This window comes from Stegodyphus dumicola, chromosome 7 (assembly GCF_044657685.1).
Source record: "Stegodyphus dumicola isolate Sdum_Otavi_A_Nest chromosome 7, ASM4465768v1".
Lineage (NCBI taxonomy): Eukaryota > Metazoa > Arthropoda > Arachnida > Araneae > Eresidae > Stegodyphus > Stegodyphus dumicola.
In genome coordinates, this window is record NC_140774.1 from 34145314 (window position 1) to 34167832 (window position 22519).

The following is a 22519-nucleotide window of genomic DNA, read 5'->3' on the forward strand; positions in this document are numbered from 1 at the left end:
TCATGAATGAAATAAGAATGTTAAGAAAAGTATATTCTATATGTTATTTTCAATGTCATTCTGTAACATTTCATTAAACTAGTTTTCCTTCCAGATCTCTGGAAGGAACCAGAATTGAATAAAGCTCCTGTTTTGATGCAGTACAGATGAAAAAGAAAAAAGATTGTTGTATATTCCGGGAGCTGCTATTGTAACAAATTTCTTTCTTTTAAAATTTTCTAGTTTCTAGCTAAGTTATGATTGTTAAAGGTTGGCCTCGCGTTAGTTTCTAGAGCTAAAAGTTTTCAACAAGGTCGTTTTAGACCTCAGTTTCAAACTAATTAACTCTGGCGGGAAGTATGTAAGGATCTTAAGTTTTACTAACGTTTATTTTATTTTAAATCTTTACTATCACTTCTTATTTTCTACTTCCGGCCAGAATTATAAGCGTGAAGGAGTTTATGCAAAGTTGTCTGGCGAACACCAAGTATTTAAGTGTGGCCTTTTTGCCAAGCAGAAGAGAGGAAGCCGTGAGTTCGAAGCAGGCCGCTTACCTTAGAAGTTACGCAGTTGCTACTTTGCCTTCCAGGCCAGAGGTTTTAATCCTCTTGATAAATTAAACGTATTGTAGTGTTCACAGTCTCTGTGCTACATACGCTTCCTGTTATTATAAGGCCAATCTTATTCTAAAGTTAAATTAGAGTTTAGTTTTATTTTGATATCTTTTAAGTTAGACCCCGAGTGGAGGGTCATTGTATTCCGAAGTACGGAAGTCATTGTATATAAAGAAGAAAAATAAAGGGTTTTGTATACCCTTCGTCTGTATCCTGTCTACTTACTACAACTAGTGAACATAGCTTTAGTAAGCTCTCTGTTCTAGTCAGGTCATTGTATGTTTCCGAAGAAGGTTAGAAGAAACATTGAACCTGATAAGCTTTTTTTTTTTTTTTTTTGTAAATTTTGGTACCGTTTAGATCATAATTGTTCTTTATTTCATAAATTATGGTTTCATATTTTTAATTTTATAATTTCTGCATGCCATCTTACCAGATTTAAACTGATGATCTATAATCCGGAAAAATCGATAGTCCGGAATTGCTGAAGTCCCAATGAGTCCGGATTAACGACTTTTGACTTTCTGTACTTCCTTTTGACTTTGACTGTATATTCCAAAGAAAAGTCAATTTTTCTTTGGCAGTTAAACAATAATTTAATTTTGATTTTTACATTTTGTTTCTGTTGCAAAATTTTGTTAATTTGTATAATTTTATAATGTATCATATATTTTCGAGGTGCACTTTTAACATTTTTAAGGATTAGTATCAAGCAGAATTTACCATTTATTTTTCACTCTTCGAAATTAGTTGAACTGCATATTAATTTACTTTAGATAAGTTATGGAACAGCTTGAGTATAGGATCCCCATTGGTGAATTTTTGGCTTGGCAACCGAAAAATCCTGCCAACATGTGAAAAAGCAGTTAAAATTAGTTTGGTTTTATTAGATTATGGCAAAGTACTCGAGGGCTATCTGCCTTAAGGGAGGGTTGCCTTTGTGGAGGATTTTCTAAGAGATACTGGCTTGTATACACGTTACACATGAAGAAAACCACGAAAACGCCCATGCAGCCAGCCCGTTCACGGATTCGAACCTCAGACCGAACTACCATTGTTCAGCGACGTTACCGCTTGGCCGCTGGTGGGCCTGCAGTTAAAATTGAAAATACACGGTAGAGTGCAGATTTTAAACAAAACAATTTAAAATGCAAATTTAGAATATATGTTTAAACAGTAAAACTGAAAATATATAAATACAAGGAGGCAAATTTTAATCATTAATATTAAAAACACAAGTTTAAAATAAAAGTTTTAAGCTGTAAAATTGAAAATAAGAGTTCAGGATATATGTTTAAATTAAAAATAACGAGAAAAAAATCCTGGAAATTAAGAAAAATGGGAAAATACACAATTACATGGAGGCATATTTTAAGCAGTAATATTGAAAATACAAATTTTAAGCTGTAAAATTGAAAATTGGAGTTCAGAATACACGTTTAAATTAAAAATAAAGGAAGAATACGTTGGAAATTATGAAAAGTTTACAAAATCATGGTAAATTTACAAAGAAATCTTATACTCTGCCAAGTTTACATCTCTTAACAATTTCTAGAAACTTGTTGAATGCATCAACATTTTGCTCCTTGCGAGATTTAGGAAAAATATAAAAAGCCAAATAAAATTTTAAATCTGTTTGCAGATTATGTGTTGGCAAGGAGCTTTTTATAGATCTCCATGTACTTTCTATTGTGCTTGTATGGCATCCAGTTTCTGAATTAAAAAACGCAAAATTTGACTTACTTTTAAATGATCAAAACCCTCCCTACTTAAACAGTCATGGCTTTCCAACTAGCAGAATAAACTGAGGCCCTGGCTTAATTCACTCCATAATACAGTCAAAAGTCATTAATTCGGACACCCATAATCCGGAATGATCTATAATACGGACCTCAAAGCTACAAACTTTCTGCGCATGCGCACAGGCGTTTAAGAGTGCGCGTAAGACCTTTACGTCTGCGAATATGTTTGTGGGCATGCGCGTTTAATGTGTAACGGAGCTATAAGCTAAGCTAAAAATTCAGTTAATGTTGCAGATTGCATTGTTCCTTAATCTTCGAATTGGATCCGGCTTATTATTTTTTGCAGACTGTAAGAGCAATTTCATAAAAGTAAGCTTGAACTTTCGATTATGTCAAATAGAATTTCCGATGTATATTTACTAATATGTAATTTGTATCCACAAAGCGAAAGTATGTTTTGAAATCCGAAATCTGTTTATCAATTTCACCCCGCAGATTGGAAGTTGATCTGTCAGCACTATCCTTATCTTCAGAGCAGATGTTTTATATTTTATTTGGCTTATAATTCCTTACTAAGTGTAGTATTTCATCTCGATGTACTCCGTCTTTGATATGATTTAAATCAAGTTCCTCGTCATTATAATTCGCTTCCGATAGTGAAGAAAGTGACCCAGAGGTTATTGAAAACGAAAACATTTCGATTGACAAATTAGTCGGTATTCTCAACGCAGCAATTATAGGACTTGAACAGCGGAATTTTGTAACTAAACAAGAAATTATGTCTGTTTAATAGAATTAAAGAGAAAGTATTATCACATGAAACGAAGCAACTTACATTGAAAGAAATGCTTAATAAAGTAAACAAATAAATATTAAGCTTTTTCTTTTTGTAAATTTTGATACCCTTTAGATCATAATTGTTCTTTATTTCATAAATTACGGTTTCATATTTTTAATTTTGTAATTTCTGCATGCCATCTTACCAGATTTAAACTGATGATCTATAATCCGTAAAAATCGATAATCCGGAATCGCCGAAGTCCCGACGAGTCCGGATTAACGACTTTTGACTGTATCACTTAATAATCTTCTCTCACTCCTATCGTGAACAGCTACCAAAATCAAACCATCTTAAAACCCACTGCCCTAAACTGCATGTCTACTAGAATAACAAACTTCTTAAAAGCATGCAAAGCCAAAAAATTGCCAATGGGGTCCTATACTCAAGCTATACCAACAATTCAAGCATCAGTTTCAATTTAATATGGTTTCTATTACCATTGCTGAAAAAAACAAATACTGTTTTGGAGGGCAAGTTTAGTTTTCAATAAAATATTCATTTTATACTCATAACAATATGCTAAATATAAAGTTTTGGTTGATCTTTAGAATATGGTAACTGGTAGTTTGGCGACATTTTGGAGGCGATAAAGGTTACTACCTGGGACTTTGGTAATAATGTGAGCAGTACTCAGTTACGATTACGCATTATTTTTTGTGATGGAAATGAGAGATCATGGGATATGTCATGTGATATTAATGGACGAATTACGGTTCTTTAATCGGAAAAGGGGGGAAATCCGGAAAGAATCTGGAAATTTTGTATTTGGTTTATTCTGTGTTGTGTGAAACAGTGTTCGTGAATTTTTGGATCCCATGGCCGTAACTAAAGAAAAGTTTATCAGACACGTAATCAAGATTCTGAAGAAGATGAGGTAAGTTAGTATTTTTAATTACTTGAGGATATTATTTTTATGCATTGTTCTAAATGTAAGGCGGAAGTAAAGGAATTTGGTATTATTGGGAAAATTGTTATTAGCAATGATTTATTTTAAAGTAATTAGGATTGTAAGGTAATTTTTATTAATTTAATGTATGTGCTCATTTACATTTTAAGTAGTGTTTTTGAATTTAATTATATTTTAATTAAATGATAGATATTTTGTGAATTTTATGTTTGTAGGAATTTGGTACACGTTTAAGTTGAAGTAAACGTGCATGGAGATAATTTAAATTTTTGATACTAAGTATTTGTAATGCTTGCGGTATGAATTCGTTGGTGACGTGTATAATGTAATAGATGATTTAGAGATAAAAGTTTTTGGATATTTTATTTATTTTATATGTGGAAATGTTCATATTTGGAAAGGGTAAATACTTTTTCGCGATCAGGTAATTTCATATATGTTCTTTTTACCGGGTTTAAAGATTGAGAAAATTGTCATGTATTTTCGTGAAATTTTTCTAATTTATGAGAAAAAAGCAGTGTACATGGATATAGTGAAGAGTGTGCGCAATGCCATTTTTGTGCAATTCTGGGATGTTTTTTTAAGTAAAAATAAGTCGACGTGTACATGGTTTAGTGATATTTTAATTAAATGATAGTTATTTTGTGAATTTTATGTTTGTAGGAATTTGGTATACGTTTAAGTTGAAGTAAACGTGCATGGAAATACTTTAAATATTTGATACTAAGTATTTGTAATGCTTGCGGTATGAATTCGTTGGTGACGTGTATAATGTAATAGATGATTTAGAGGTTAAAGTTTTTGGATATTTTATTTATTTTATATGTGGAAATGTTCATATTTGGAAAGGGTAAATACTTTTTCGCGATCAGGTAATTTCATATATGTTCTTTTTACCGAGTTTAAAGATTGAGAAAATTGTCATGTATTTTCGTGAAATTTTTCTAATTTATGAGAAAAAAGCAGTGTACATGGATATAGTGAAGAGTGTGCGCAATGCCATTTTTGTGCAATTCTGGGATGTTTTTTTAAGTAAAAATAAGTCGCCATGTACATGGTTTATGTGTATGTGTTATTTTGAAAAACGCGTAAGGAGTATGGTATTGTGCACTTTTCCCCAATTTTGCAGTGAATATTTGTCATGATTAAGCAGTTTTGTTAAATAAAATTTCTAGCATAAGTGTAATTCGGCTAGTAGATTGTTGGAAGAAGTGTTCAGTAGATAAAAAGAAAAGAAACATGTCTTTACTTCGTGAAGACAAAATGGTGGCGGGGGAAAAAAAATGGAGGGTTGCTGTAGGAGAGTTGGTCGCCAAATTTTCGCCAAAAAAACGCCAAGTTACCATAATGTAAAGATCAACCAAAGTTTTTTCTGATCGGATATATTAAAAAAGATTCAACAAATTTATCAAATACTACATTCTAATTTTGTTATCACATAGAGTAATACATCATTTTAAAATTCTCTTTTCTCTGCAAAAAACTATTTCCTTTACTTTTAATATTTTATAGTTAATTTAATTACCATTTAAGAAACACACCATACCATTTACAGATATTAATATCAATATTTTATACATTTTATATTTAATCATCAATACATGTTCAACAGTATATTCAAGAAATACCACAATTATCAATCGAAATCTTAAAAGTAAAGCATGCACTGAATGCTACTGCCTTACAATTAAAACTGTTATTTAACAGATACATTGGTACTACTATGCATTAAAATAATATTTTTTATTTTAATTTTCTGGTCTTGCACTCTTCACATTTTACTTCTTAATAACATTTAGGTGGCTACACATCTTTTAAATAGATTTCTGAATTACCTAATTTTAAATTTGTTTAATATTTTAAAATTTAAATTGGAGTTGATTAGGATGGAATCTGATGCTTAAACACAGATTCTCAAACATTATGAATTTTTTTATTTGTTGTATTAGAAAAAGGCCTTAATATTACTCAATGAATAATATCTCTAGAGAAGAAATTTACATTTTCATAAACAGGTAAAAAATGCAACCTTTAAATAAAAACTTTAAATGTTTTTCATTATTTTAAAATACAAATCTATTTTTATTCATTTTCCTGATGATAATTTTTTAAAAACAGCATCAACTAAGAAGATGATTAAATAAGCTGTAGTTTTGAAAGCTATGTAGCAAAAGGTCTTAACATTATATAATACATAGGATTGCTTTGGAAGAAAAAAATAACTGATATTAAAACAGGAAAACACAAGCCACAAAATGAGCAGAAATAAAGCTAAACATTTCACTCGAGACACATTTTATTTTGATTACTTTTCCAATCTTGAGAACAATTTTAAAATTAACTGATTAGAAATATTCCCTGCATATTATAAGATCTTCACAGAGAACACTGACATATGGCATACCATTTGATATAATGAACTCTAGATATATAACAACCAAACTCTTTTGATAACATCAAATGAATCATACAATCATGTTTATGACACATCTATGTATTTTAGTACTGTTAGTTATTTATTTTACAACTTTCACTCATCTTTAAAGAAAGAATAAGGTCTTAGACGAATAATATAAATGAATAATGAAATAATCATATAGAAACTTAGAATACCTTCAGCAATTATATCTTCTACAGTTACTGTAAAGCGTCCAACTGTGAAAACTTTTCCAATAAATGTATTTGGTTCCTTGCTTGACTGATCCCCTCGTGCATCAAATCTTGAAAACAGTTTCTTCATTTTTAAGGAAAGCAGAGAATAGAAACCAAGTGACAGGATCAATTAAATAACCTTAAACAAACAACAGAAATTTATACCACAGTAAAAAATTGACAAAGACATTAATAACAGTATATATCTGGCAAATTTATAGAAAAACACACCCTTAAATACTTTTCTTGTAAAGCTAAAATATAAAAACTAAAAAAAAAAATATGATTTAAAATAGATCTAACAAGAGAAATTAGAATCCTAAGAAGCTCAAGATAATATATATAATACTTAAGATAAAATTTATTACTTCATACATAAATCGGAAATAGTCGATTGCCTCCACTTTTCTAAATAATCACTGCATTGTCAGAAGTCAAATAAATACAAGAAACTACGTCTAATCAATTAACAAGTCTTGAATTGAACAGCTTAAAACTCTCAATAAAATCATAAATAAAAATTTTGTTTTAGGAACAAGAAAACTTACATTATGTGGAAGCAATAACTTTCTTTTTAGGAACATAAAACTGCAGATGTGCTGCATTCGAAGAACAGAGCATTATTAAACTTTCAGCGCTTAGATCCTTTCCTTTTTAAAATAAAATACGATACTAACAAAGCACTTTCATATCTACATCTCGATTACATAAATTAATGATTAATACTCTTGATCATTTCCGTAACAGCTTCGCAGCCTCCGCATATCAGACCCTTCAGTGAAGCCTACTGCTTACGTTTGGTACCGAGAGGAGGAAAACTGAGAGTTGAATTAGTTTCTCCGAATGGCAACATCGTTTGGTCTGGTTTGGTGTTTACACGGAATTTTAGCGTGCAGTCGTTAGATGTATAATTTTCAAAACAAAGAAAAATGAGTGTTAATTTTATTTTTAAATATTAAAATAATCTATCAAATAAATTTGATTTTTGCTGTAGCAAAGCGTTGTAATTTAACTATAACCATACGAATATTAATTGTAAATATGGCTGATATGGAAACTGGTCCAACGAATAATGAGGAAAAGTAAGTTTAAATATTCCCGCGTTAATAAATTTTTACCGAAATAACATAACCACTCATTTGAATAACATTTCTAATAAAGATTTTAAATTACAACTTCCTGTACCTACCTGTTTTTGCTATTATGTATAAAGACTAATTTTTTCCGGTATTTTGAATTTAAAGGTCTTTGCTAAAAAAAGGAATTGCAATTAAGTTAGGATGCAACCACTACGTTTTCAAATAGAAATCTTTAAATTGATGTAAAGAATAGTTATAATGTGAAAATATGGATGAACATTTTTCTATATTTTTATTACCATTTTAATAAAATACTTCATCTGCGCAACTAGATATAATAGTGACAATTATCATTTTCGAAGTTCTTCCCGCACAGTAGTTTAGTGGGAAAATCTGTTATAAACTTAATATTCCTTTTTTTATAATTTTATTTCAAATGTAATTTAAAATTAGTTAAACTCTATTATTATCTAAATAGAATGATCAGTTGTATATTCGCGGTTATTTAAAGAGGAAACTTGTTTTTCAATTTTTATAAAATATATAGCCAAGCAGACAAAGAAAGTGAATTTGGAGAACAGAAATGAGGAGTGACGTTGTAAAGGAAATTGTTTAAGGTTAATTAATTTCTGAGCTTTTACAGTAATTTTTATTATAGTTAATGAAAGAATGAAATTGTTGAAAATATTCTCATAATTAAACAAAAACGTTAAAAGTATTCAGTTATGTTATTCAGATATGCCAATTTATTGTGGAAGAATATTTTCGCTCATACAAATTTATAACTTACTTTTTGCAAAAATTTGGATTTAAAAAGCAAACTCTTCATTCTTAGAATCCATAGGGATTTCTTTTAAAATTTGCATCAGAATTGAGAAAGATTTTACATGATTTACTTCTGATAACTATAAACACATGAATATAGGTTTAATTTTTTAGGAATAGTTGTCTTTAATTACTTGCATATTTTCTGGAAGTGCAGTTCAGCATTCAAATTAATATACATATAAGTGTTCAGTCTTAAAAGATGAAAGACAAGTTATATTTAGTAATAAGTTACTTTTAATGGTGTGCATTAATAATGAATTAATATGTATTTCTATGCATCAGATGTTATTGATAAAAAATATTTTAATATAATGTAAACTCCAGATTTTACATGGTAAAATGGCTGAATGTGGCAAGATTATGCAAGGGTGGTTTATGGAAGCTGGCTTCATGTTATCGAAATGAATAAATCTTTTATGTTCATTATACAGTCAAAAGTCGTTAATCCGGAATTTGTCGGGACTTCAGCGATTCCGGATTATAAATCATCAGTTTAAATCTGGTAAGATGGCATGCAGAAATTATAAAATTAAAAATATGAAATAAAGAACAATTATGATCTAAAGGGTATCAAAATTTACACAAAAAAAGCTTAATTTTTATTTGTTTACTTTATTAAATATTTCTTTCAATGTAAGTTGTTTAAGTTGCTTCGTTTCTTATGTGATAATACATTCTCTTTAATTCTATAAACAGATATAATTTCTTGTTCAGTTACAAAGTTCCACTGTTCAAGTTATATAATTGCTGTGTCGAGAATACTGACTAATTTGTCAATCGAAATTTTTTCGTTTTCAATAACCTCTGTCACTTTCTTCGCTATCGGAAGCGAATTATAATGACGAGGAATTTGATTTAAATCATATCAAAGATGGAGTACATCGAGATGAAATACTACATTTAGTAAGGAATTATAAGCAAAATAAAATAAAAATATCTGCCCTGAAGATAAGGATAGTGCTGACAGATCAACTTCCAATTCATTGCGCGCTGTGGCGTTAAAGATAAACAAAGTTTAGATAAACAAACGTTAAAGTTTAAATAAACAAAGGATATGCCTTTATCCATTTTTTGTAGCAATTCCACTTTTTGTTTAATGAACTTCGAAACATACTTTCGCTTTGTAGATCCTTTACATATTAATAAATATATATCAGAAATTCTATTTGAGATAATCGAAAGTTCAAGCTTACTTTTATAAAATTGCTCTAACAGTCTGCAAAAAATAATAAGCCGGATCCAATTCGAAGATTAAGGAACAACGCAATCTGCAACATTAACTGAAATAGATAATTAGATAATTTTAGCTTAGCTTATACCGTCCGTTATACATTAAACGCGCATTCGTAAATGTATTTTGCGCATGCGCACATGCATATTCGCAGCCGTAAAGGTTTCTGACGCATGCGCAGAAAGTTTGTAGCTTTGAGGTCCGGATTATAGATCATTTCGGATAATGGGTGTCCGAATTAACGACTTTTGACTGTAGTACTTTTTGTCAGCTTAATGCATAATAAACTGTTGTACTATTTTAACAGATGCCCAGCCAGTATAGTTGTCAGTGACAATTACTGCTGTACTAATTGGTCCAGTTTAAATCCTAGGAGCATATATAAGAGTATAATGTGTTGGTGCAGTTAGGAGCCTCTGTTTTTGTTTCTTGTCATCTGCATTAGCCTTGGTGAGAAACAAACTGTTACCGATTTGTGCATGTGCAAGAAACAAATGAAATTCCACACTTTCAGTATAAAGTATAGTCTAGGATACCCCTTGGCGATTTTTCGCGGTACATGGATACCGATTTTGTGCAATTCTTCGGCTCGTTATTTTGGCTTGCGAAGCAGCGATTTTTGCGCCAAAAATCGCCGCTACACAAAGCCAAAATAACAAGAGAAACAATTGCACAAACTTGGTATCCATGTACACATCGACTTATTTTCACTTGAAAAAAAATCCACGAATTGCACAAAAATGGCATTGCGCACTCCTTTGACTTTATCCATGTACATGTCGACCTATTTTCACGTAAAAAAAAAACAAATCCCAGAATTGCACAAACTTCAATTGCGCTCTCCCTTTACTTTGTCCATGTACACATTGATATATTTTCACTTAAAAAGTCAAAGGAGCACCAAATTCTACAACATAGGCAAACAAAAAATACATATCTCAAGAAAATACATTTTAAACCAAACAATAAAATAACATCAAAAAAGGAAAAGCATGTTATACATTTAAGCACTACCAAACACAAATATTCACTTACCATGATTTTCGAGTTCGCTTCGTACACCCAGAGCCGCGTAAAAATCAAAATATCAATCGTACTCAAATGACTTTTTTCAAACCAGGTACTCCTTCTGATCGAACGCTTCACATAGTGACCATCTGAACCTTTCTTCCTACAAACCCATTCAAATCCATCTAAACGGTTTTTACGTTCGACTAGACTCATATCCTTCCTACATACAGGACACTTATAATGGCTACTAAGTAAACCTTCATTTACACACCAGTCAATTGAAGCTCTTTTCCCCTTTCACTCTAAATTGTACAGAAACTTCAAATTAGTCTTACTATATTCGGCCATTCTACCGTCTAAAGAATCAAACCAACCACACACCACAAAAACGCTTACAAAGCATCCCATGATTCAAAATTTCCCAGAAACATGCACCCGATTACGTCACATTAGGGTTTCCATAACATTCAACTACTCAGGCTACCATAAATGAAACAACAACTTGGCAATAAATGAAACAACAACTTCGCCATAATACAAGGGGTACCTTAAAGTCTACTCTACCCGTGGTTTTTAGTAATTGCAAAATATTTATGATTATTATTTTTGGATGAAGTCAAAAATGTTAAAGTATTTAATTTGTGATTGTGTAAAATTTCGTTGGCAGTTATTAAAAAAAATAACATACACATTGGAAAATCTATTTTTTACAAAATTCTTTTTGTTGGCCACAGTTCAGCAATTGCTGCTATGAATGCCTCAAATGTGATACCACGGCTGAACTTGGTGCCTGAACGGGATCCATTGATGAGGAACCATTGGATTCCATGTGATGGTGAAACATACCTCTGTGATTTTTGTTTTCACATTTTATTGATCCTTGTAACGTCATGAAAAAGGATATTTCTGATTTACTAAACCAATTCGGTTGATCTTTACATTATGGTAACTTGGCGTTTTTTTGGCGAAAATTTGGCGACCAACTCTCCTACAGCAACCCTCTATTTTTTTTTCCCGACGCCATTTTGTCTTCACGAAGTAAAGACATGTTTCTTTTCTTTTTATCTACTCAACACTTCTTCCAACAATCTACTAGCCCAATTACACTTATGCTAGAAATTTTATCTAACAAAACTGCTTAATCATGACAAATATTCACTGCAAAATTGGGAAAAAGTGCTCAATACCATACTCCTTACGCATTTTTCAAAATAACACATACACATAAACCATGTACACGCTGACTTATTTTTACTTAAAAAAACATCCCAGAATTGCACAAAAATGGCATTGCGCACACTCTTCACTATATCCACGTACACTGCTTTTTTCTCATAAATTAGAAAAATTTCATGAAAATACATGACAATTTTCTCAATCTTAAACCCGGTAAAAAGAACATATATGAAATTACCTGATCGCGAAAAAGTATTTACCCTTTCCAAATATGAACATTTCCACATATAAAATAAATAAAATATCCAAAAACTTTTACCTCTAAATCATCTATTACATTATACACGTCACCAACGAATTCATACCGCAAGCATTACAAATACTTAGTATCAAAAATTTAAATTATTTCCATGCACGTTTACTTCAACTTAAACGTGTACAATTCCTACAAACATAAAATTCACAAAATAACTATCATTTAATTAAAATATCACTAAACCATGTACACGCCGACTTATTTTTACTTAAAAAAAACATCCCAGAATTGCACAAAAATGGCATTGTGCACACTCTTCACTATATCCATGTACACTGCTTTTTTCTCATAAATTAGAAAAATTTCACGAAAATACATGACAATTTTCTCAATCTTTAAACCCGGTAAAAAGAACATATATGAAATTACCTGATCGCGAAAAAGTATTTACCCTTTCCAAATATGAACATTTCACATATAAAATAAATAAAATATCCAAAAACTTTTACCTCTAAATCATCTATTACATTATACACATCACCAACGAATTCATACCGCAACCATTACAAATACTTAGTGTCAGATATTTAAATTATTTCCATGCACGTTTACTTCAACTAAAACGTATACCAAATTCCTACAAACATAAAATTCACAAAATAACTATAATTTAATTAAAATATAATCAAATTCAAAAACACTACTTAAAATATAAATGAGCACATACTTTAAATTAATACATACATAAATACCCATTTCGAATTCACTTTAGTTACGGCCATGGGATCCAAAAATTCACGAACACTGTTTCACACAACACAGAATAAAGTTAAATACAAAATTTCCAGATTTTTTCCCTGATTTCCCCCTTTTCCGATTAAAGAACCGTAATTCATCCATTAATATCACATGACATATCCCATGATCTCTCATTTCCCTCACACAAAATAATGCGTAATCGGAACTGAGTACTGCTCACATTATTACCAAAGTCCCAGGTAGTAACCTTTATCGCCTCCAAAATGTCGCCAAACTACCAGTTACCATATTGTAAAGATCAACCACCAATTCAACTGCATAAAGATTTTTCTTCTTTTTATAGTTGTCGATACTGCATTGTCGAATGGTTTCTCTTTCCAATATATAATTGAAGAATATTATGCCCATTTTCACAAATTCTTGCTTTTGGTAGAAAACCTTTTTCTTATAAAAAATAACTATAGCTTTCTTTTAAGTTGACAGTAGATTGAAAATAGTAAGCATTATAAATATTTGCAATGAAAAGCTGTTATAATTTAAATGTGAAAATTTTCAAAAGCTGAAGAAATGGCAGTTACAAGTATGCAAGAAAAACTGTTATATTTTAAAATTGACAATACAAGAAATGCATATGCACAGAGAGGTAACACTGAAAGATCGCTATATTTTAAAATTGAAAATTTTTACTAGCCAAATAAACATGAACTACAAGCACGAAAAAAAAAATTGTTTTATTTTAAAAGTTACTGTAAAAGAAAAATATAATAAATGTATAGATAAATATAATTGTTTTTTCTCGCCGGTGTAGAAACATGTCAAAACAGCATTCTCACCAAGGTAATTGCAGAAGATAAGTACCTTTTTTTATTCTAGTTTTCAATTATTTAAAATTTATAAATTTGTTATTTTGTTGTGAATTATTCTTTTTATTCATTTTGTGAGTCGGGCTTGTATTAACAAAGTTCATATTTTTATGTAATTTATTTTGGTTTTCTCAGAGATGTTTATTGATGCATTTGTACAATATGTATCTTGTTGTAACAGGAGTTTTCTGTCAGAAGAAAACTTTTTAATAAAGTTAGAAAAAAAAATATTAAAGCAGTACCTTTAGTGTGGATAGTAATCACCACCCAAATCTATGATTTTCTTCTGTTTTTGCAGTTTTTCAAAGCCTTCGGACCAGAAACTTGGTGGCTATGAGTCCAAAAACAGATCAGCTTTATTTCAAATGTCCAGTGGAGGAAAAAAAAAAGGTAGCATTGCACGTGTGAAAAAAAAGGTAGAAGTCTCAAGGAGTGGTGTCAGGGCTGTATGGTAGGTGTGGCAAAAGATCCCATTCTAGTCTGTACGGAGTCCAGCTGGTGAATGCAGACACATGTGATCTTGTGTTATCTTGATGGAACATTACCTTTTTGCTTCGGAACTCATTTTGACGTTTTTCCTTGATAGCAGTGTCAACACGAACTAGCCATCTCACTGGACACCTTACTGTTGAGGGTTTTACCTTTTTCCAGATGCTGTTTGTGGATAATATCACAGCAATCTCACCTGATACAAAGCATGATCTTTTTATTATGTCAATTTGCGCTTTGCGATGCTGCCGACGGGCTCACTGGGTGTAGACCAACCCCCTTTTCGGTCTGTGTTGTTAAAGTAAATCCACGTTTCATCACAAGTGATGATCTGGTCCAGAATTTTGTCCTTGCGGTGATATTCGAGCAGATTACTGCAAGCCCGAAAACATGTGTTCTTATCTGCTTGAGTCAGCTCATATTGCACCCAGCAATTGAACTTGTACATAAAGTTTATGCAATGCATACCATGACTAATGGGCATGGCATTAATATCTAACTTTTTAGCAAGCTCTTGAGTGGTTGCATACTGATCTTCATCCACAAGTTCTCGCAGGCAGGCTTCATCAACATCAGTAGGCCGACCAGAGCACTCTGCTTCTTAAGTGTTATAGTCCTTGTTTTTGAACTTTCGGTACGGAACTTACACAGTGTCATAGGATACATTAGTACCTAAAGCTGTACACATGATTTGGTGACATTCTGTAACTGATTTTTTTTGCAACAGATCTGGAAGTAAAAAGATGGTTCTAAATGGTAGTATGATAGTTCCATTTCAAATGCCTTGTACTTAATGATAATGGTATTTTTTAACAAGTTTCATAACACAGTGTTCTAAAGGAAGTCTCTTTCTTTCAAACATCAAAAATTGTTTGACAAACTGCTATTAAACACACCAACGTGACCTATCTTTGCTGTGGTAGGAAGCTTTCATTAAAACCCGATATATTGCTCTATTGCTTTTGTTTATTAGGTACTTTTCTGGTAATGAGGTGTGTACTGAATTTGCAGAATTTTTTTTTAAAGCATAAGCATATTTTATATAATATCTACACGACATTGGGGACGCTTAAAATCCTGGTGAGCTAAAAATTATCTTGTTAGGTGGTAGGGTAAAAGGGGTGTGGAGATATTTCATGCATCTTTTGAGATGTTCTCTATCAAATTTTGGGAAAAGCTGCTCAATCAGTGCTGTGCAATTGTTCTTATAGAAATAATGGTTAAATTGCATAGTCTCATCTACTTATATCTGTATCTATGTGTGGAGAGAATAACAGTTACATTCTATTCATGTACACATCAATCTGTTTTCTGTTATAAAAGGTCAGAGACTTGTACAGTACAAAGTCTGTAATTCGGACTCGTCAGGACTTCGACAGTTCCGGATTAGAGTTTTTTTTCGGATTATAGATCATCAATTTAAATCTGGCAAGATGGCATGCAGAAATTATGCTATTAAAATTATGAAACCGTAATTTATGAAATAAAAAGCAATTATGATCTAAAGGGTATCAAATTTTACAAAAAAAAAAGCTTAATATTTATTTGTTTACTTCATTAAACATTTCTTTCAACACGCGCATGCGTAAAGCATACACGCATAATGTATGTACATTCTTTACGCACATGTGTAATGTATGTGCATTCTCTACGTGCATGAGTAAAGTTTGTGGCTTTGAGGTCTGGATTATAGATCATTCCGGATAATGGACTTCTGGATTACGGACTTTGTACTGTATACAGCCTTGCACACATGAAATGTTAAACATTATTCTTTATGTATAAAGCCCACCAGCGGCCGAGTGGTAACATCGCTGAACACTGGTGGTTCGGTCCAAGGTTCGAATTCCGCGAACGGGCTGGCTGCATGGGCGTTTTCATGGTTTTCCCCATGTGTAACGTATATACGAGCCAGTTTCCCTTAGAAAGTCCTCCACGAAAGCATACCTTCCCTTAGGCAGATAGCCCTTGAGGCTTTGCCATAATCACACACACACACATTATGTATAAAATTATATGTATTATATTCATATGTATAAAAAAATATACTTTCCGATTATCTGCTATCTCCCACCATAAAGTCACCAACTCATTGCCGATTTTGGAGAGCGTTCGTGAATAAGTTAGATTAATTTTTCGCCAAACTAATGTACAAAAAGCAATAGCTATTTTCAACTCGGTGGTGTACTAAGAATTCTATACAAAAACAATTAGTGAATAATTACCATTTTCAAGATTTTTTTAACAGTTATCCCCATGTATATAGCGATCTATACTACAGGTCAACCTAAGTTAAGAACACTGTATATACTAGAAAGTGTATGCGTCCACTGAAGAATATAGTTCTACCGTTTCGAGAAGTAATATTGTAAAAATTACGCTGTGAAATATGAATATTGCTGAACAAGGAGAACGTAAGGGAAAAAATGTGCAAAACGATAGATTACTTTGCATCCAGCATTTTAATGAAAAATTTGTTAAATTATGTCAATCAGTCGATGACCAGCAGGAAGACAGCCCCTTTTTTTGCCATTATTGGCAAAACTGTGAATTTCAGCAACCCCGACTTCACCCCCACTCTCAATGAAAAAAGCAATTAAAGCATTCATTCATTCACTGACCGGGAGGAGAAGAAAAGCAATTGTCATAGCGTCTGCATCATCTTCGACATATGTGTTTAATTTTCAGCCTCATAAAGCTGGAAAACCATTGTGCAGTGCTGCTAAGATTATTGTTATGAATGTTTTTGTCAAATTATGAGAGCATTTTCCTAATAAATTTGATAACGATATTGTTACGTTTGCTACTGAGTTGACTGGCATTTCTGTAACAAACATAAATCGCATGAAATCCGAATTGAATGAAAATGGAGGATTTTCGACTCCAGGTAAGAAACTATCTCTGAAAGTTGGTACGCAAACCAGAATCAAACCATATGATGAGTTAACTTTAGCAACAATACGAAGGAAAATTCATGGTTTCTTCTTACGGAATGAAATTCCCACTGTGCAAAAAGTGACTAAAGCTATAAATGATGAAGCTGATTTTCCAAATATGTCCATTCGCACAGTAAGACGAATTATGAATGATTCAGGATTTGCATACAGAAAATGGAAACACCTGTCAATTTAGATTGAACGTGACAATATTCAATGCTGGAGGCTTAGATATCTAAGAGATATAAAAAAAATATCGTTCACAGGGCAGGGCAATTTATTACACCAATGAAACTTGGGTAAATTATGGATTTATTCCTGAAGCATGTGATATATTTGAAGCTAAGAAAGGAGATTACCATGGGGAAATGAATTCAGAATATTATAAAAAATGGTTTGAAAAAAATTACTGCCTAACTTGCAACAGAACAGTGTAATTGTGCTGGATAATGTATCTCACAGCGTTTTGTCTGAAAACATTCCTTCTTCAAGTACAAGGAAGGCAAACATTCAGCTCTGGTTGACAGAAAAAAATATTTCTTGGGAAGCTGATATGCTAAAAGCAGAACTTTTAGTTCTCATCTCTAAGTTTTGAAAACAATTTGAATTCCATCGTATAGATGCTGCAGCTGCTGAAGCCAGACATACTGTTTTGCGTTTACCACCATATCATTGCGAACTGAACCCAATTGAACTCTTATGGAGTAGTGTGAAAGGGTATGTAGCATTCGAAAACAGGACTTTTAAAAAGGATGAAGTCCGTAAATTCATTGAGAAAGAAATTGATTTAGTGACTCCTATGCAATGGGCTAAATGCATCAGGCATGTAATAGAAGAAGAAAAGAAAATATGTTTTTTTATGTATAATGTGAATACGAGCCCGTTCCCTTTAGAAAGTCCTCCACGAATATATCTCACCCCTTAGTCAGATAGCTCTTGTATGCTTTGCCATATTCAAATCACCTAACCTAACCAATACGGAAGTACTGATCAATCAAGTTAACTATTGTAGAAGGAACAAGGATTTTTGTCTAAATGATGAGGTAAAGGACTTCTTTTATATAATACACTGAGATACTGTTTCACTCCAATGCAGAGCTTAGTCATTACATTACAGTTTAATTTTTTTATAATTTTTTAGTTCATATGAACATTTGGCAAATGTTCATGTGAACTAAAAAATTATAAAAAAATTATTTGCACTTTGTTATAACTAACAAAAGACATTTCTAATGTTATTTTTTTAACTGATTGGTACAAACTAATTGATATAAGATCATTTACGTCTTAATTTTTATGTTTGTTTTACAATTTTAAAGTTTTAAATATTTTTCTAATATCTCTGGTTCACTGTTTTGGAAGCAAAAACTGCGTAAACTCTTAAAAATTAAGAGAAAATAACTTCTACCAGATTTTCTAAATTTATACATTTTACTTTTAACTAAGCGAACGGTCTTGGGGAAGAAATTAACCCAAACTACAAGGAATACATTGTTAGCTCTTCCATTTCAAGTTTTAAGTAATGATTCAGGTTTTAAATATCATCAAATTCATATGCGTCATATTTAGATTATAGTGAAAAATTTCATATAAATTAAGACAATAAAATATTGTTACTTAAAAATATGCTGGGTTTGGCAAGAAGTCGCCAAATGTATAGCGAATTGGAGGAATTGAATTTCTGCGGGCTATTTGGTGCGTATGGATAACTTCAAGAACAGGGTTAAAAGCCATGAGAAGGTCGTTGTAGCATTGTATGTGTTCTCAGGTTAGCTTGTCGTGAAGTATAGTTTCACTTAAAAAAAACAGAGAATTGCACAAATTCTGCACCTATGAAACCATGGCATTGTGTACCAACCAAAACAGATGTGCTGTGCGCATAACTGTTGCCATATAAATGCTAATAATAATAATAATAACTGTTGCCATATAAATGCTAAATAACTGTTGCCATATAAATATATAAAAAATAAAAAAAATTGGCAACATCATGGGTTGCCACATAACTACTTCGGCAACATATTGTTTTGCCTCATGCTTTTTTGCAACATTTAACTGAGAGTGTGGATAGTCAGAAAGTACCTAAAATAGTTATTCTTTTCATGGAGCTTTATGTAATGTTAGTGTTGCTGCTATCTAATAGATCCCATGCCAACATTTACATTTGGTGCTAAGTGGTGCCCTATTAACAAAAAAAGTTGTTAGATCTAATGTAATAAAAACAGCATATTTGTTTAAAACTAGTGAATTTATAAATCAAATATTTTGTGTTTACAGTGATACAGAAGGAGATAAAACAGATCTGAAAATGTCTGGTAATGAAAAAAGTGTTATGGAGAATGAAAATGAAGAAAAAATGGACTGTGAAGAGCAAACAGAGTCAAGAAAGTATGAAAATAATGTAAAAGGTGACATATCTTCTCAAAAAGAGCAAGAGTCTAAAGAACAGTCTCAAAATAAGGCAAATGAAATTCCTTCTGATGTCAGCAAAAATGCCCCAGAAAATTTTCAGATTATGCAGAATAACAAAGAGTCAAGAATGCCAAAACAGAAGGAAAGAAAAGAATCAAAAGAAGATCGTATTCGTTCAAATGGGAATGAAGAAAGTCAATGTTCTGTTGATGAACCATCATCTGATACTCAAAACTGTTATTGGTAATTTTTATTTTATGATACTTAGTATGTTACAATCAAGTATTTTGCTATATTTTTATTCCATAGTTGCAGTGTACATGTATGGAGATTGCTTATAAACAAACAAAAAATCCATACTGCATTCATTGTATATATTTGTTTGTTACATATGGAAAATTCCCTTGACTACAAAATTTGAGAAGAATCCTGCCAAACATACACCAGTCATTTTTGCAGTCAGGTATTTTCAACTGCATTCAAGGTAGCAACAAATGTATCCTCCTCTTTGTAAAGCCTGCACCACATAAATTCATCCATGTACAAATCTAAGTAATGGCACATGGTTCCCCGTTGTTTTTTTTTGTTAGGTCATTTGGCTGAACCCCAAAGTAGTTAACTTTTTCAGTATGAATATTCCTGTATCTGGATCCGGTGATTAATTTTGAGTTCTTCAAATCTTGAACTATTAATTTATCGATTTTATAACCCTTCCATAAGCCCAAATAAATCAGAGATCCTTCTTCACCTTCCTATCAAAAACTGTTTCAAAAAACTAGTGTTTACAGTGATACACAAAAACTCATTATTCTCCCCAAACATTCACTGCTCAGGGAGCTGCACTTGCTTGGTTTTTCCACTTTGTAAAAAGCCTTTCATAGATTTCAACAATGTGTTTAAGCTCAGTTTTTTTTCCTCTGGTCTTTGTTAAAGGCTGTGTGCTCAAACTTCTCTTTAGTTCCAGTTTATAACTGTCTTGTCAGGTAAATCTAATTATTCTTTTCTCCTTCTAAGCATTATTAATTCTTTGCACAAATATACACTCAAACATATGCCTTTCTGAAAATATATTTGGTTTTTTACAAGTCTTAACCATGTCATGACCATTAATGCACTTTTTGAATGCAGGTGAGATTCTGTGTGTTTGAGAATACTTACTGCACTTTGTTCTCTAGTTGGGGGCTCTTAAATTAATTTTTCCCCCTAAAATTGGAAAAGAGAAAATATAGAACTGAGTGGGATAAAACTTTTGTCTTTAAATTTAAAATTACTTTAAACGAAGTGTTTTTGTAAGCAGGCTTTTCGATTATCGAAGAAAATTTCCTTTTTTTTAGTGAAAATAGTATCTTTTATTCTTGGCGAAAATGGCCATTGGGATGTACCATTACTTTGCATATTTAAGAAAGTTTTTATAGTTATTAAAAGTAATACTCTATATTTTTAGGAATTTAATCTTTTAGTATCACCATAACTACTGTAAAAAGTTCGAGATTCAGAATCATCAAATCTTGGTGATTTGATGATTCCACAAATTTCCATAAGCTAGAATCATCAAATTTTTGGTGATTCTGAATTATGGAAATTTGTGGATTTTAGTATGTCAGTTTAAATCTAGTAAGATGACATGTAGACATAGAAACATTGAAGCTTCACTTATTGTTTAATTTAGATAAAAGAATCCTGATATCCCACAACTACTCAAGGATAAAAAGTGTGGTCATGGGCAATATTAACACTTTGCGAACCACACATTTATCGAAGCGCCATTACGCTGCCGCCGGTTCACGCAGCTTCTACTGCTCGCCAACGGTGATATTTACACAATTTTTCGAAACACAAGTAGTTGGTATATAATTATTATTAAAGAAAGCACTAAAATAACTGTTACACTATTTTTATTCCATTTTATTCCAATTATATTTTTTAATTAGTACTAAAACATTTTATTTAAAGAATTTAACTCCTAGGATCCATAGTTCCTTTTAGTATGATAATTCTGAAAACATTTTCCAACATGCAGAGAAACATTGCAGGAAGAACACATGTATGCAGTGGAACTTCTTTTCTTGGCGGCAGTGCAGACTTTACAGGCCCTTCGCGGATTTTGAATTCTCCCATTACCACTAATACGTGTTATTCTATATTTTCTCACGTACGTAGTAAGTCTGCCTGGTGGATCAAACCTCGGCGATTTTTTATCGCATTGAACAGCCGATCTTGATTGTTGCTCCCCTTCATTCCAATTAATCCATGCTAGTGCAAGGTTTAGTAAAAATTGTTTGAATCTAATAGGATTTTCAGAATTTTTTATGTATATCTGGAACGCGTTGAGTAATGCACAGTTTATGAGATATAAAAACCTTTTTTTTTTGTCCATTTTTTTGTTTTGTGAAGTATGGAATAACACGGCGTGATCAACACCTTTCATAAATTTATTATACTCTTGTATGCAAATTGGTTTAATGGACTTCTTTTTGGTTCTTTTACTCACACATTCGACCATGTCTGCTGAATGTATCGTAGAAATCATCATTATCAATTTTTTGGCCGAATTCCATTTTTGTACCATAATTTTCTACAAAATTCCATTGGCTTATTTTTCAATGTAGCAGATTTTAAACAATTTGGCACTCCTCTGTTTACTCTAATTGTGCCACAGATGTTTGTTTTATGCTTTAGTAACTCCTCTGCAACCTTTACACTATTGTAATAGTTGTCCATATATACATCGTGCCATAAATTTA

The 22519-nt window shown here is 31.8% G+C and overlaps 2 protein-coding genes across 7 annotated transcripts in view; one reads left to right on the forward strand and one right to left on the reverse strand.

The window, feature by feature from the left end:
- The window catches only part of Nak (Numb-associated kinase), a 73713-nt gene extending 66178 nt beyond the window's left edge, over positions 1-7535 (reverse strand). For all 3 annotated transcript variants that reach the window (XM_085820075.1, XM_085820074.1, XM_085820073.1), the window contains exons 1-2: positions 7284-7535; positions 6697-6874 (exon numbers count right to left, since the gene is read on the reverse strand). In XM_085820075.1, coding sequence (XP_085676201.1) covers positions 6697-6823 — 127 coding nt within the window. In that variant the 5' untranslated portion in view covers positions 6824-6874; positions 7284-7535. The remainder of the gene's footprint in view (positions 1-6696; positions 6875-7283) is intronic.
- A 51-nt stretch (positions 7536-7586) lies between these two features.
- The window catches only part of ash2 (Set1/Ash2 histone methyltransferase complex subunit ash2), a 129026-nt gene continuing 114093 nt past the window's right edge, over positions 7587-22519 (forward strand). For 2 of the 4 annotated variants that reach the window (XM_085820079.1, XM_085820078.1), the window contains exons 1-2: positions 7587-7817; positions 19641-20018. In XM_085820079.1, the coding sequence (XP_085676205.1) occupies positions 7777-7817; positions 19641-20018 (419 nt within the window). In that variant the 5' untranslated portion in view covers positions 7587-7776. The remainder of the gene's footprint in view (positions 7818-19640; positions 20019-22519) is intronic. The other 2 variants (XM_035364173.2, XM_035364175.2) reach the window with 2 other exon arrangements.